The 14,743-nt window shown below is 59.1% G+C and overlaps 2 protein-coding genes across 2 annotated transcripts in view; one reads left to right on the plus strand and one right to left on the minus strand.

Annotated features, from left to right (window-relative positions):
- The first annotated feature begins 17 nt into the window (after nt 1-17).
- BAP1 (BRCA1 associated protein 1) lies at nt 18-8,567 on the plus strand. Its single transcript, XM_006044032.4, has 17 exons — nt 18-173; nt 272-301; nt 412-466; nt 1,460-1,592; nt 1,972-2,091; nt 2,398-2,459; nt 2,545-2,687; nt 2,900-2,978; nt 3,442-3,565; nt 3,861-4,008; nt 4,459-4,643; nt 5,082-5,215; nt 5,726-6,204; nt 6,316-6,476; nt 6,749-6,841; nt 6,975-7,047; nt 7,230-8,567. Exons 1-17 carry the CDS (start codon nt 137-139, stop codon nt 7,361-7,363), a joined length of 2,190 nt encoding a protein of 729 aa, XP_006044094.1. The 5' UTR covers nt 18-136; the 3' UTR covers nt 7,364-8,567.
- Nucleotides 8,568-9,092: 525 nt separating this feature from the next.
- DNAH1 (dynein axonemal heavy chain 1) overlaps nt 9,093-14,743 on the minus strand; it is a 90,478-nt gene continuing 84,827 nt past the window's right edge. Inside the window, exons 68-79 of the mRNA XM_044934281.2 lie at nt 14,494-14,690; nt 14,094-14,238; nt 13,682-13,840; nt 13,464-13,595; nt 12,972-13,142; nt 12,698-12,877; nt 12,089-12,265; nt 11,315-11,485; nt 11,042-11,172; nt 10,335-10,686; nt 9,817-10,051; nt 9,093-9,271 (exon numbers count right to left, since the gene is read on the minus strand). Coding sequence (XP_044790216.2) covers nt 9,150-9,271; nt 9,817-10,051; nt 10,335-10,686; nt 11,042-11,172; nt 11,315-11,485; nt 12,089-12,265; nt 12,698-12,877; nt 12,972-13,142; nt 13,464-13,595; nt 13,682-13,840; nt 14,094-14,238; nt 14,494-14,690 — 2,172 coding nt within the window. The 3' untranslated portion in view covers nt 9,093-9,149. The remainder of the gene's footprint in view (nt 9,272-9,816; nt 10,052-10,334; nt 10,687-11,041; nt 11,173-11,314; nt 11,486-12,088; nt 12,266-12,697; nt 12,878-12,971; nt 13,143-13,463; nt 13,596-13,681; nt 13,841-14,093; nt 14,239-14,493; nt 14,691-14,743) is intronic.

Raw genomic sequence — 14,743 nt, forward strand, 5'->3', positions numbered from 1 at the left:
GGGCGGGTGACGCGACGAGGCCCGTTGTCTGTGTGTGGGGCTAGGGGCCCCCGGGGCGGAGGGGGCTCCCGGCAGGGAGGCGGCGGGTGGGTCGGGAGGGCCTGGACATGGCGCTGAGGGCCCGCCCCGCGGGAAGATGAATAAGGGCTGGCTGGAGCTGGAGAGCGACCCTGGTGAGAAGGAGATCGGGCAGGCCGGGAGTTGGGGAGGCCGGGTGGGTCCGAGACGCGCTTTTCTGATCACCACTCGCTCCTCTTGTCGTCTCCCCCAGGCCTCTTCACCCTCCTCGTGGAAGATTTCGGTAAGAGCCTCTCCTGCCCGCCGGACCCGGGCTCTGGGGGCCCACTCCTGGGTCATCACTCCACAGCCAGGGGCTGCCCTTCCCGACTTCTTTTCCTTCCTTGATGGCAGGTGTCAAAGGGGTGCAGGTGGAGGAGATCTATGACCTTCAGAGCAAATGCCAGGGGTGAGTGACTTGGCGTCAGAGCCACCCTTTACACCTCGAGGGCTAGGGAGGGGCCTGAGAGAGAGTGCTCTTCAGGGAGGTAGTTTCAGAAGCCCCAAATTGTAAAATTTGTTATCAGGAAGCATCCCTCCTCCTTGGGTGCCCTCCTGATGAAGCTGGTACTGTGTTTTCCTTTCTCCCAGTTTTCCCTCCGCACCACTCTTTATGTGGTACCCCCTTCCCTCCAAATTCTAACCATCTCTTGGGTTCAATTCAGCTGCTTTTTCTTGCCTTCCAGCTGGAAACCCCCTTCTCTTGACTCAGGTCACACAGTGTCTTTTGTGCAGCTGTAATTTACTAATGACTGCTTTAACATGCTCATGTGCCAGTGGTTTTAATTCCCACACAAGGGTGTCCTATGGATTGGTTGGTTTGTGGCATCTGACAAGGCCTCTCTTGGGTGACCAAGCTCAGGGTCTTGTCTTGGTGATCCTACAGAAGAGAAGTGTGGAGGAGCTGCTATAGTGACTGAACAGAGAAGTCTGCTTTTGTTTCCCAGGACAGAAGGGACTGCTATGGGTGTTCATTTCCTTGCCTGACTGCACTGGGGCCCATGCCCTGGGTTTCAGAAGTTTGAATTAGTGTTTAAATTCCACATCATATGGTTCTTGCCTTACCTTCTGTTCCTGCCTTACCTTCTGTTCCTGCCTGGTCCTGGGCCATTGGTTCCAGCTTTTACTTTCTTATCCCAGAACCCTAGACTGCATAAGGATGCTGAGCGGACTCCTGGAGCATCACAGCCAGCGGCTGATGCTTGACTCTGCCTGCAGCAGGCTCCTGGGGTGTGAGGGCTCAGGGCCGCTTTGGGCAGTCTTAGGAAGAAGCCACGGGAGAGGTGGGATCACAAGAAGGACACCTGAGTGGTAACAGCGCACAGGAATAGAGGAGGGGAAAGGGGATGCAGATTGCCTTCCTCCACTTGACTGGTCGAGTTCTGTCCCTTCCTTTCCCCAGCCCCGTGTATGGATTCATCTTCCTGTTCAAATGGATCGAAGAGCGCCGATCCCGTCGCAAGGTCTCTACCTTGGTGGATGATACATCTGTGATTGATGATGATATTGTGAATAACATGTTCTTTGCCCACCAGGTCTGCTGGGCTCTGTGTTCTTTCTGGAGGGTGGGATGCTGCCATTTTCTTTGCTTGGAAAGTGGAAGCGGGGGAAGGCAAGAGGAGGAGATAGGCAGATACCGCAGGTGGTGGTTACAGAAGTCCCGAGGCAGAAGGAACTGAGCTCTTCTTCATGAAAAACAGGAAGTCTCTTTAAAGCAGGGCGATGCCTGAGTCCATTTTCCATGTCCCCAGACAGCTGATGGGTACTTAGTTGAATGAACAGATGTTGGGTAAAGATGAGGAGAGCTGATGAGGATTGTCCAGATATGACTGTCCTGCCTGGGACCCCTTTCCTGACGAGTATGGGCTTGGTTTGGGGTGTGCTGTAGATGGGTGACTGTTCTTTGTTTCACAGCTGATCCCCAACTCTTGTGCCACCCATGCCCTGCTGAGCGTGCTCCTGAACTGCAGCAATGTGGACTTGGGGCCCACCCTGAGTCGCATGAAGGACTTCACCAAAGGCTTCAGCCCTGAGGTAGGCCACAGTGCCTTCCACTTGCCAGAAAAGGAGACAGACCTGGGGAAAAAGGAATATTCCTTAAGTCATGCCTTGTTAGGACTTTATCAGGCCACGTTGTTCTCCAGTGTCCACTGATTACCGTGTAGGGCCAGTGGAGCCTATTTTTTGGGGGCTCCAGAGCTCTCTTCTGCCCCCACCAGGCCTTTAGGAGGGTCCACCTGTGCTTGTTCCAGTTCCTGGAAGGTTTCCAGGCCTGCTCTCCTGAGCTTTGTTTCCCACCTGAGAAGTTGCTCTGATGTGGCCTTATTTTCCTTCCTCTAGAGCAAAGGATATGCGATTGGCAATGCTCCGGAGTTGGCCAAGGCACATAATAGCCATGCCAGGTGTGTGGGAGCTGTGGGAACTGACAGGGGTGGGAACAAGGAACGGGGTTGTCCCATTCTGGGCGCTGACTGTGTCCTTCCCCAGGCCTGAGCCACGCCACCTCCCTGAGAAGCAGAATGGCCTTAGTGCTGTGCGGACCATGGAAGCCTTCCACTTTGTCAGCTATGTGCCTATCACAGGCCGGCTTTTTGAGCTGGATGGGCTGAAGGTCTACCCCATTGACCATGGTAGGGGGTTTCTCTGCTGACCTCCAAGGGGGCTGGGGCTCGGGGTCCTCGGGGGGGGTGGGTCTTGACTTCAGGCTCTGGCTGGATAGCATGTTGTACTGCATTGTGCAACTGGCCCCCTTTGGCTCAACTGCTGTCCATCCTTCTCCCACTCCTGGCCTGCCCGAGTTCAGGGTTTCCCACCTGCTGACTCCTCGTCTTGGTTTCCCTAGGGCCCTGGGGGGAGGACGAGGAGTGGACAGACAAAGCCCGGCGGGTCATCATGGAGCGTATTGGCCTCGCCACTGCAGGGTAAGGACTCTGTGCCTACCCTGACCTCTGAAGCTGTGCCCTCATCGGGAGGGACACAGAAGAGGGGACTGAGGTGGAGAGAGACCAGATGATTTGTGCGTGGCCCCATGATGAATCTGGCAAAAGCAGGATTAGATCTTGGGCTCTCAGCTCCTTGCCCTATTTCCCATCCAGGCTCTGTGTGGCCTGCTGCAGGATAGACTGGGGAGGGGCAGGCTGCGGTGGAGCCCCGGGTGGCCCAGGTGTGCTGGCTCACACTTCCTGACAGGCTCCTCACACAGCTTGCTGGAAGGCACCGGCTGAGGTGCCCGGTGTGCATGGCCAGCTGCTGCCCGCCTGTGGGGGTGGGGCCTGTACCTGTGGCTGCAGGTGTGACTTCAGGGAGCCCTGCCAGCGCATCTGCCTCCTCCTGATGGCGGGGCCAGGGTGAGAGCTGCTCTCACGGCTGCGGCTGTGACTGCAGGGAGCCCTACCATGACATCCGCTTCAACCTGATGGCGGTGGTGCCCGACCGCAGGATCAAGTATGAGGCCAGGCTACACGTGTTGAAGGTGAACCGTCAGACCGTACTGGAAGCCCTGCAGCAGGTGGGGACCCATCCTGCCCAGTCCGTGACTGGCCCAGCCACCCGCTGCTTCCCTCCACAGGGGCCTTGTCTCTTGATTCCCCAGTTATTCTCTATTGTGGGTCTGGGCTTCAACTAACCACTCCTTTCCTTGGCTCCCACGGTGGGACTTGGTGAGGGGGGGGGGAGGATAGCCTCTGAAAGGAGGTCTGGCTGATTTCTTTCCCTTTTGAGTGTGTGGAGTCTAGGCCCTTAGCCGTCTGGGGTGGAAGCCAGGGTCTCCTTTCACTTCTTTGCACCTTGGATTTTGATTTCAGCTGATCAGGGTAACACAGCCAGAGCTGATTCAGACCCACAAGTCTCAAGAGTCACAGCTGCCTGAAGAGTCCAAACCCGCCAGCAGCAAGTCCCCTCTGGCGCTGGAAACAAGCAGGGCCCCGGTGGCCTCTGAGAGCACCCACACAGGTACTGGAGCCTCTCGGGCCTCAGAGACGCCCCCTCACAGCTTGACGTTGGAGGCCGAAGCAGAGCAGGTCTTTTTCTGTGGAGGCTTGGGCAGTGGCTCAGGGCTCCTGTGGGCAGTTGGAAGTCTGCAGCCTGCAGCCCTGTCCCCTCCCCTTGGAACATGGAGGAAGAGCAGTCCCTCCCCAAAGAAAGGGCTGCCATGACCACAGGCCCCCAAGCCTTCTGTCTGAAGTATATGCCCTGTCTGCTTTCTCTGGACCTTTTTTTTTTTCGCCTTCTCCTTTTTTTAATCTCACCCTTTTCCTGTCTCACTGTGGCCACGTTTGTTGATGCTGAATCCATCAGCTGTCTTTTCTGTTCTTGTCTGGGAAGGGGAGGGGAGACCAGGCCTGAGGACAACTTTTCTTGAGGGTCTGGCTAAAAGTCCTGCCTGTGCCCTCCCTCTCTCAGATGGCGTGGAGGAGGTGGCTGGTTCGTGCCCACAAGCCCCGACCCACAGCCCTCCTAGCAAACCCAAGCTGGTGGTGAAGCCTCCAGGGAGCAACATCAATGGGGTTCCCCCCAACCCCACTCCTATTGTCCAGCGGCTGCCAGCCTTTCTGGACAATCACAACTATGCCAAGTCCCCCATGCAGGTAAGTGGGGAGGGTTCCCACCAGGGTTCTCTGGAGAGCCTGCCCCAGGCACTTTCCTCAGGTGGCCTCACGCATGTCCGCTCTCTGTCCCAGCCTAGGTGACCGGGGTTCTCTGTCTGATACTCAGAAGTGCCCACAACCGCAGGGATTTAGGGAGGCAGAGAGAGCTCCTCTGACTTTAAATTCAGTCTCACAACCGTTGGGCTAAATGTTCAGGGCATGGGGTTGGGTTCTACTAGCAAAATAAATGCAGATGTTTCAGGGTACTCTCTTTCTCTTAGAAGCCCCATGTAGGCAGGGGGCAAGGAGTGCTCTGGAGCACCTAGATGGGTTCAGTGGGCTCAGCCAGGAGAACCATGCTGGCTTTTGGGGGAGGTGCTGTGTCTGGCCAGGGCTGACTGGCCCCTGGCTCACGGCTGCACTGGGCCTCTGCTCCAGGAGGAGGAAGACCTGGCAGCGGGTGTGGGCCGCAGCAGAGTTCCAGTGCGCCCGCCCCAGCAGTACTCAGATGATGAGGATGACTACGAGGATGAGGAGGAGGACGACGCACAGAGCACCAGCTCCGCCATCAGGTCAGCCCCGGCTCTGTAAGGCTGGAGGTTGGGTGCTGCGGCGCCTATCTTGACTCTTCCAGCACAGAGAACGCCCTTCAGCAGATGACGCTGGATGCCTGCTGAGTGCAGGGCGTAGGGGAGGCAGACGTGAAGGGGCCAACTCCAGATCTCCAGAAGTTTTCGGAGGGCTTGGGGCGGGGCTGTGCACATTTAAGCAGACATCGAGTCATGGCCTATTTGGAGGTGGCCTTTTGTCCAGGCCTTGAAGGATGGGGTCGGGTATCTTTGCTGAAGACACAGCATTGGCCAAAAGCCAGAAGTGAGGCGGCTGGAATAGAGGAGGTGTTCTCAGAGGACACCTGGCTGCAGCTGTCAGAGCTCAGGGTGCTAGGCTGGGCATGGCCAAGTCAGGCTGCTGGAGCTGCAGGGTCATTTCCTGAGGCTAAGAAGTGTTCAGGTCATCCTGGGCACTGCTGGATGTGGTGCCCTGGCCTCTTCCTTGGGCTCACCTCTCTTTGGGCCCCACAGGTATAAGCGAAAGGGGCCGGGGAAACCAGGGCCGTTGAGCAGCTCTGGAGATGGGCAGCTGTCAGTGCTACAGCCCAACACCATCAACGTCTTGGCCGAGAAGCTCAAAGAGTCCCAGAAGGACCTCTCGATTCCTCTGTCCATCAAGACGAGCAGCGGGGCGGGGAGTCCGGCTGTGGCGGTGCCCACGCACTCGCAGCCCTCGCCCACCCCCAGCAACGAGAGCACGGACACAGCCTCTGAGATCGGCAGCGCTTTCAATTCGCCACTGCGCTCGCCTATCCGCTCAGCCAACCCCACGCGGCCCTCTAGTCCCGTCACCTCCCACATCTCCAAGGTGCTTTTTGGAGAGGACGACAGCCTGCTCCGTGTTGACTGCATACGCTACAATCGTGCTGTACGTGACCTGGGTCCTGTCGTCAGCACGGGCCTCCTGCACCTGGCTGAGGATGGTGTGCTGAGTCCCCTGGCACTGACAGGTGGGCCTTGGGCTGGCTCCCTGGCCTCTTGGCATATTGGAGAGGGAGGCGGCCAAGTGACCACCACGCATCCTGTACCCTGATGGGTCTTCTCTTGCCTTCTCTTCCCAGAGAGTGGGAAGGGTTCCTCCCCTTCCATCAGACCAAGCCAAGGCAGCCAGGGGTCTGGCAGCCCAGAGGAGAAGGAGGTGGTGGAGGCTGTGGACAGCAGAGAGAAGCCAGGGCTGGTCAGGCCTAGCGAGTCCTTGAATGGGGAGAAGTATTCACCCAAGGTGAGCCCTTCTGTGGCTTCCTTTCCTAATCCTGACAAGGGCTGGGCCCAGGGCACTGCTGTCCAGGTGCTGAGTTCCTAGTAAGAGTTATGGTGTGGAGGGTGGTGCCCAAAGCCAGGTGCCAGGAAGCCTGTCTGGGTGGGGCAGCGGCAGGGGCCTTGATGTGCTCCAGGGCCTCCGGCTGCTCGCCCTTGCCTCTTGCTGCCTCCTGCTAGTTGGGCCTCGGGGCTGGCCAGCCCCCCTTCATGGGTGCCATTGGTGCGTTCTGGCAGGAGCTGCTGGCGCTGCTGAAGTGTGTGGAGGCTGAGATTTCAAACTATGAGGCCTGTCTCAAGGAAGAGGTGGAGAAGAGGAAGAAGTTCAAGGTGGGCCCTCTCTCCAGCAGCCTGGTCTGCTGCCCACCTGTCTTCCCACAGGCGCGACCTGCTAGGGTTGGCTAGTGGCTGCTCTGGGGAGATGGCTGCAGCGTCCTCAGGTCCTGATCCTTCTCTCCCTCAGATTGACGACCAGAGAAGGACCCACAACTACGATGAGTTCATCTGCACATTCATCTCCATGCTGGCTCAGGAAGGTGAGCCAGGCTCAGCACCCTGGCCCTCAGGCCCCTTTCCTCTGGCCTCTGGGGGTGCTTGAGCTGACTGTGGTCTTGGGGAGGGCAGGGAGAGTCTCAGCCCCCAACCTGAGGCTGCAGCCAGTTGAGTCGCAGCTCCCAGGCATCCAACCACCCGCTCAAAGGCCTGTGTCTCTCCGCAGGCATGCTGGCCAATCTGGTGGAGCAGAACATCTCAGTGCGGCGGCGCCAGGGGGTCAGCATTGGCCGGCTCCACAAGCAGCGGAAGCCAGACCGGCGGAAACGCTCCCGTCCCTATAAGGCCAAGCGCCAGTGAGGACTGCTGGCCAGACCCTGCGTTCACTCTTGCCGCCTGGCCCTCACCAGGGCCCTCCCCTGCCCTGTCCCCCTCTTCCCAGTATTACCAGATAGTTCCAGTCGGAGAGCCCAGACCCTGGGAATGGGAGCCAAGCTGGGATCCTCGGCCTCGTGTCCCTGGGCCTGGCAGGGCAGGCTGGCCCCATCATGCTCCAGAGGCAGCAGCTAGAGCTGAGGCCCAGTGAGGTGCTGCAGCTTCCTCCACAGCCGGCTGTGGAGCAGCAGGACCTGGCCTTTCTGCCTGGGCAGCAGAATATATATTTTACCTACAGAGACGTCTATTTTTCTGGGCTCTGACCTATCTTGCCACCACTGTGTTGACATAGTCAGCTTCCTGACTCTGAGCTGTCTCCTAACACTGTCATCCTGGAGGGCCAGAGTTACTCCTGCGGGGTCACAGCTGGGGGCCACGTGAGCAGTGGGCCCTGCTGCTCCAGCCCCAGTGGTTCCTGCTGTTGGGGAAGCCAGGTCTGCTCTTCATTCCTCCTGGGAGAGCTCCAAACTCAGGGCCCTGGCTGCTGGACTAGGCTGGGAGTGGGGTGTCCCCCGCAGGGGTGGGATGAACAGCCTGCTGGGGTCCCATGGCCTGAGCAGAGAGGAGTGTTTGAGCTGGTTGGCCTGGCTCCAGCCAGCCTCGTCGAGACTGCTCTCTGTGGCAGGGCCCTGGGCTCTTTGTCTTCAGTGTTGTGGCCCTGGCAAGGGGCCTGCCTTGGGCTCCTGGGCTCAGAGGAGCCTTTGCCCAGGCCCCTCAGTATTACCATGTCTCCCTCCTCTTAGAGACAGCAGAGACAGGGCTGCTTGCAAAAGCTGGCACCACTCAGCTCTCCCTGCCATGCCAGCTTTCTCAGCTTCTGCAGGGCACTCAGGGTGGGGGACAGCAGGACCAAGTCAACCAGTTGGAGCCCCATGTTCCCAGAGGGCCTGATGGCCAAGGGCTAATGGGTCCAGCACTGCCTCTGGAGCTCAGGCCCCAGACGGAGCCCCGTGGCCTTTGGCAGGTGGCTCCGAGGCGATCCAAGCCGGCCCCTTATGTGTACATAGTGACCAGGGTGGGAGGGCAGCTGCAGCCATGGCAACTGTCTCTCTGTGCTAAGCATAGCCCGACCCCTCTGGCCCCTGTAAATACTGGATGGATGAATGAATAAAACTCTCCTTAAAAATAAGCCACCTGTGCTTGCTGGCCTGAGGTTTGGAGGCTAGGCCGTGGTGGAAATGAGGACTTAACCAGACCTGGGCTGGGCCCTGTGTGTGACCAGAGATGGGAGGGGAGTGCATTCTCATTCTGGGGCAGAGGTTCTTGGGACCCTAGGTCTGGGGTTTACGGCCCGAACTGGGCAGGGGGAGGAGGGGCTTCAGTGGGAGGCAGGACCCCAAGGAGTGTTGTGCAAGGTGTACTGTGGGAGGAGAGGGCTGCGGCTTTACCCGAGCTGACGGCTTTGTAACCTGAGAGGTGCTGGGACTCAGTGGAGGTGGTAGGTCTGCCTCTAGTCCTGCCTGGCACGCTGTCCCTGGAGGGGTCCTGGGACCTCACAAGGCTCACCTCTCTTCCCTTGTTGCAGGTCAAAGCTTCCAGCTCTGCCATGCTTCCCCCTTCCAAGCACATCTCTCTCGAGGCCACTGCAGCCTCTCACCCGCACCTTCCCTGGCCGTGGGCCCTACAGAAGAGGCCTGGTGGAAGGAGCTAAGGCTCAGTGGGACCACTCAGGAAATGCAACTTTAATTGGCCCCAGCCCTTTTGTCTGGGTCTAGTAGTCCAGGGCACAGATTAGGGCCACACCACGCTTTATCCAGTGTCGCTGGGGCTGGTCAGTGGGGATCTCCACGGCAATGACGTAGTTTGTGGAGTGGCCGGTGGTCGATAGTGTTCCTGGAGCAGGCAAGAGGGGAGGAGGTTAAGTTCGCTGCCTCAACTGGGGCAGGAACAGGGTATAAAGGAAGGTGGTCCCTTGGTGACTGAGCTTGGGACAAGGAAGGGACCTGACCCAAGAGGAAGCCTGTCTGGCCAGTGTGGCCCAGGCTCAGACCTGCCCTGGGTTACTAAACCTGTTAAGGACTGGAATGGGACAGTTGATACCCCTGCTTATTGCCTGCTGGATCCAGCCCGGGCCTACCCATCCTGTCTGGGCCTGTTGGCTCCTGGGAACCTCCATTGGCAGGCTGGGGCTCCCAGGATCCAACATGGGTCTGCTGAGGGAGATGAGGGTGGTGAGCTCAGGGGCCACTCCCCACAGACTCAGCTCAGCCCCTGGGCACCACCCTGCCTGCTGCTGGACCAGCTCTGGGCCTCAGGAGTGCTGACTGACCTCTGCCAGCCATCTTGTTCAGCTAACCTGGGTCAGCCTAACTGGCCCAACCCTGGGCCCTGCCTATGGCCCTCCGTGTGGTGTAGGCTCCCCCGCCCTGGGTCCATACCAGCACGGGTCAGCGTCTTGTAGATGGGGCACAGGTAGAAGTCCTGGTCTTGGACCTTGCGGTTGGGCGTGGGCAGGAGCCAGATAACAGCCATCTCTGTGTACAGCTCCTTGGGCCGAGACTCAGCCAGCTGGAAGGCCGAAGGGTCCCATCGGGCACCTTCCAGGAACAGTCCGTGGATGAAGCACCCCTCCTTGGGCCTGGTCTTGAGCTCTGACACTGACTGGCGCATCACCTGGTGTGGGCACACAGATGCCTCTCACATATAAACCACAGAATCTGAGGTAGGATTTGGGTCCTGAGGGCTCTGCCTGCCCCAGCATCGGCTATTTTAGCTGGTAGCATATAGCCTGCGCCCCAGCCCTAGGGATTTCCCTGGGGCCTATAGTCTCTTCCTGATCCCCGACCCCGGCTCAGGAGTTCCCTGATCGTGCCAGCCAGCTGTGGCCTCAGTGCCCATCCCACCTGGGCCACACCCCCCAGCCTGTCACCTGACCTGACCCTGGCTGAATCCAGACCTTGAAATCGAAGGAGATGGTGTCGATGGAGATGACAGACTTGCGGGCGTAGTTCTGCAGAGTGCCTGTCAGGAAAGCCTGGGGGAAGAAGAAGCCGCTGATCCAGAAGACGGCTGGGATGCCCTCGGAGATCCAGGTCTGTAGGAAGTCCAGGCGCTGCAGCAGGTCCAGGACCCATGAGGACAGTGGCTTAAGCGATGGGTAGGCCTTGGCCTTCCAGAGCTCGGGCACAGAGTTGTTGTACAGGCTGGCAGCCATCAGCTCCAGCTCTAAGGACATCACCACCAGCCCCTTGAGGGCCTTGAGCAGGTCTTTCAGCGACTGTGTGATCACTTGTAGCAGCCGATTGTACCTACAGAGCCAGTGGCAAGGAGGAAGGCAGTGGTCTGGGACTGTGTGGCCATATCCGCACTCCCCAGTTCTAGGCCATAGAGAAACAATGACAGAACATAGGGGCTAAGAGCATAAAGCCAGGTCGGGTGGCCTGAGTACCAATCCCAGCCCTGGCTGTTAGTAAATATATGACTTTATATCCCTTAACCTGCTGGGGCCTTGGTTTACTCATCTGTGAAATGGGAATAATATGGCTGAGTTAGAGGTTGAGTTTATAGCACTTCGCATGGCTCCTGGCCCATGGTAGCCTTTGCTATCATTTCTCTACAGCCCAGGGGCCTGCTGACTCAGAGCTGGGACTAGCGGGGGATTACCGAATGACCTCCTGTGCTAGCACCGTGTTCATTGACTCTTCATACAGCACAGGGTACTTGGTCATGACCCACTGCAAGTTGACAGGCTCGGGCACCTTGATCAGAATGTTTTGGGCCACGTCCTCCACTATCTGTGGGGGCAAAGGGACACAAATGGGTCAGGGGTGGCCCCCATTAGCCCGTGTAGGAGTCCCCTCATTCAGCGGAGCAGGCAGGATGGTGGACAGGAGACTGGCCCTGCGTTGGGTGGGCCCCTTCCCTGCTGCCACTGACCTCCTCCCGGCTCTGGCCACCTGCAGTGGAGGATTTGGGTTGTAGTTGGACAATGGTGCCAAGCAGGGTATAGGTCTCATTCTGGGCGAAGGTGATATTGGCGTTGTCATGCAGGCCAAAGATCTCCGGCATGTCGTTGAGTGGAAGGCTCTTGATGTAGGAGAGGTAGCCCTGCAGGGGGAGGAGGGCTGCGACTGAAGCCCCTCCCCTGCTCTACCTCCAGCCTTGCTTGGACGGCCCTCCAAACAAGCATACCCCGTACTCGTCATCTCTGGTTGCAACCTTTACGTATCCCCCTCTTACCCTCGGGACTCCATGGGCTCTGTTCCCTTCCAGCCCACTTCTCCCTGATGTCTCACTCCTTGCTTCTTCATTCAGCGGCTCAACCCTGTTACAGCCCCTCCTCTGCAGGCCCTTTATGCTTCTGGCCCACATGCTGGGGTTCTCTACCTAGACCCTGGCTGCTCCGCACACATCTTAGCTGAAGCCCTCCCTGACTGTGTGGTCTGGGCTAGTGACCTTCACTGCCTCGCCTGGCAGCCTCAGAGGAGCCACCCCCCTGCCTCAAAGAGTAATTACCCTCAGGCAGGGGCTGAGAGGCAGGACTGGGCCTCTCCCCACAGAACGCGAGCTCCAGGGCTATCCTTGTGGAAAGGATCAGTCAATGAAAAAGAGTGACTGGCTGGTAGGGGCCACATTTCCCAGCACCCTCCACGGCACCCCAGGACCCCCACCCGGCAGGCCGCCTTGGGCACAGCCCAGCTGTGTGCTCACGTTGAGGTCGTAGGTGGGCTGGATCTGGTGGTAAACACCCGAGGCGCTGTAGCTATGCTCCGGGAAGAGCACCGCGGGGCTGTAGAAGTCCTCTAGGATGTTCATGATGCAGCGGCGGTCCCAGTCGTCAGTGACCCGGCCCCCGTAGTTGATCTCCCCTGCCGTGTACTTGAGGACCTATGGGGTGGGTTTTGAGCTGTGGTGTTGGAGAAGACCCGTGAGAGTCCCTTGGACTGCAAGGAGATCCAACCAGTCCATCCTAAAGGAAATCAGTCCTGAATATTCACTGGAAGGACTGATGCTGAAGCTGAAGCTCCAATACTTTGGCCACCTGATGAGAAGAGCTGACTCATTAGAAAAGACCCTGATGCTGGGAAGGATTGAGGGCAGGAGGAGAAGGGGACGACAGAGGATGAGATGGTTGGATGGCATCACCAACTCAACGGACATGGGTTTGAGCAAGCTCTGGGAGATGGTGAAGGACAGGGAGGCCTGGCGTCCAAGGAGTCGCAAAGAGTCAGACATGACTGAGCGACTGAACAACAATGGGTTGGGTGGGTCAGGCCCCCAGGCGCCCAGCTCCCCGCCCCCAGCCCGAGCCCAGCCCACCTTGTAGGGGATGTGGTCATACTCGTCCAGGAACATCTTGAGCTGGCTGATGCAGATGCGCAGGTCCCCGTCTGTGAACTCGTAGGGGATGTTGAAGCCCAGGGGCCCAAACTTACGCCGCTCCAGGGCGTTCCCGTGGAACAAACACAGAGACAGCAGCAGGCACTTGAACTCCATCACCTGCCGGAGGTGGGGGAGGGGAGGAGGGGCATGAAGGGTGGGGATGAAAATGGAGTGGGGTTGGTGGGGCGGTCCTGCGCCAAGCATGTCTCACCTTGTGACAGGAGTTGAGGAACTCATCGCTGAGGCTGCTGTAAGACTTGAGGAGGTTGGCCTTGACCCCGCGTGGTGGCTCAATGGTCATTTTGGAGCCATTCTGTAGGATGGACACTGGGAACTTGTTGCTAGGCAGGCTGGTGAGCCACAGGCGGAAGTCCCGGTGCACCTGGGGGCCACGCTGCATGTGAGCCCTGAGACCCATACCTGGCGGCCACCCCAGCACCAGGCTCTCCCCTACCCAGGATCCTGGGCCACCCTTGGCCTGACTCTACCCCTGGGACGGACCACTGGTTAGGAACATGGGCTTCGGCAAGTCCCAGGGTCACCTCTGTGCTGGGTGGCCTTGGTGGCAGTGACTTGAGGGGCTGCTGGGAAGAATAATCTGGTTGATACATGTTACATGTGTCCCTTGCTGAGTGCCCACTGGGGGTTAGCTCGTTGAGCGTCATCCGTCCAGGATGAAGGTACTGGTGCCCCCTTGGTGTACCTTGTCGGGGTTGATGTGCTCGATGAGGCGCTCCAGCACTGGCATCCAGCTCGGTGCCAAGTGGCAGTTCTGAAAGAAGACCCACTTGCCCCTCTCTATGGAGCTGCGCATCATAGCTTCCGCCCGAGGGCCCTGTGGGGGCAGGAGCGCTGAGTGATGGGGGACCCGCTGGCCCAGCCCACCGGCTCCCTCCTCCTCCACCACCCGCTTGCCCTGACCTGGCCCTGGCCCAGGGAGATGGCAGAGAGCTTCTTGGAGAACTTCATTTCTTCGGCAAATTTGTAGAGGTCAGCGGCGGGGTCAGTGCCCGGCGACAGCACGAAGATGAGGGGGGTGGTGGAGTTGGAGTCTTTGAACACCAGTGACAGGTTGGCTGTCTGCAGGGCGGAGAGATGCTGGGGTCGCCAAGAGCTTCTCCTCAGGGGCAGGCCACCAGGGCGAGAGAGGGGGCTCCTGGAGCCCCCAGAGTGGTCCCCAAGGGGCTTCCTGAGGGGACTTGGAACCTCTCAGAGCCTCATGTGGTGGCTAAGGATCCTGGCCTGACCAAGGCTACAAAGGGGTCCATGCAGGTGCAGCCAGGACCCTGGTCCCAGGGGGCGATTAGCCCGGGCGCTGGCTGACAGCACTTGCCTGGGGCTCAATGAAGCGTGGCTCCAGGTTGGCGGCCACAAAGTCCTGCATGGCATTGGTCACCTTGTCCCCACGTAGGCAGCGGAGGACCAGCAGCTTCTGGAACTGGTCCAGGTATTGGTCCCAGATGCCAGGCAAGGGCTCCCTGCAACAGTGCCCACATCCCCCTGAGAGCTGACCTGTGGTAGGACACTGGCCACAGGCTCTCTGCTTGGTGGGGGAGGCTGGACAGCACAGAGAATGTGGTGTCCAGGGGTGTGTGGCCGCGGGCACGGGAGAGGTGTAGTCACAGCTGCGGGGCAGCCCTGGGCAGCCCCTCAGAGAAGGCCCAGGGCAAGCCTGTATCTGGGTCTCACTCCCTGGATGCACCCACCCTGCTGTGCCCCAGGCCCCAGCTCACCGGTGGGGCTCGTGGCTGTCAAAGATGGCCCGGAATTCCGGCAGGTGCTTCACAAAATCATGGGCGAAGGAGGAGAAGGCCGGCAGGTTGGAGAGCGCCTGGATGTCTCTCCAGGCCCGGTCTGTCAGCCAGTCTGGGGCAGGGTTCTCACTCAGGACTGAGACGGAGCCTCCAGACAGGAGGTAGCACCACTCGTTCTGGCAAGGGACAGAGGAGGCGAGCGCCCAGGCCCTGAGCTGTGGGTCTGGCG

Source organism: Bubalus bubalis, chromosome 21, assembly GCF_019923935.1.
Source record: "Bubalus bubalis isolate 160015118507 breed Murrah chromosome 21, NDDB_SH_1, whole genome shotgun sequence".
Classification (NCBI taxonomy): domain Eukaryota; kingdom Metazoa; phylum Chordata; class Mammalia; order Artiodactyla; family Bovidae; genus Bubalus; species Bubalus bubalis.

What these genes read in the sequence shown, in the direction of transcription:
- BAP1 (XM_006044032.4), top strand. Translation starts at nt 137, where the DNA reads ATGAATAAGGGCTGGCTGGAGCTGGAGAGCGACCCTG. An exon ending in CCTCCTCGTGGAAGATTTCG is followed by an intron (nt 302 to 411) that starts GTAAGAGCCTCT and finishes CCTTGATGGCAG; the next exon opens with GTGTCAAAGGGGTGCAGGTG. An exon ending in GAGTCCCCTGGCACTGACAG is followed by an intron (nt 6,205 to 6,315) that starts GTGGGCCTTGGG and finishes TTCTCTTCCCAG; the next exon opens with AGAGTGGGAAGGGTTCCTCC.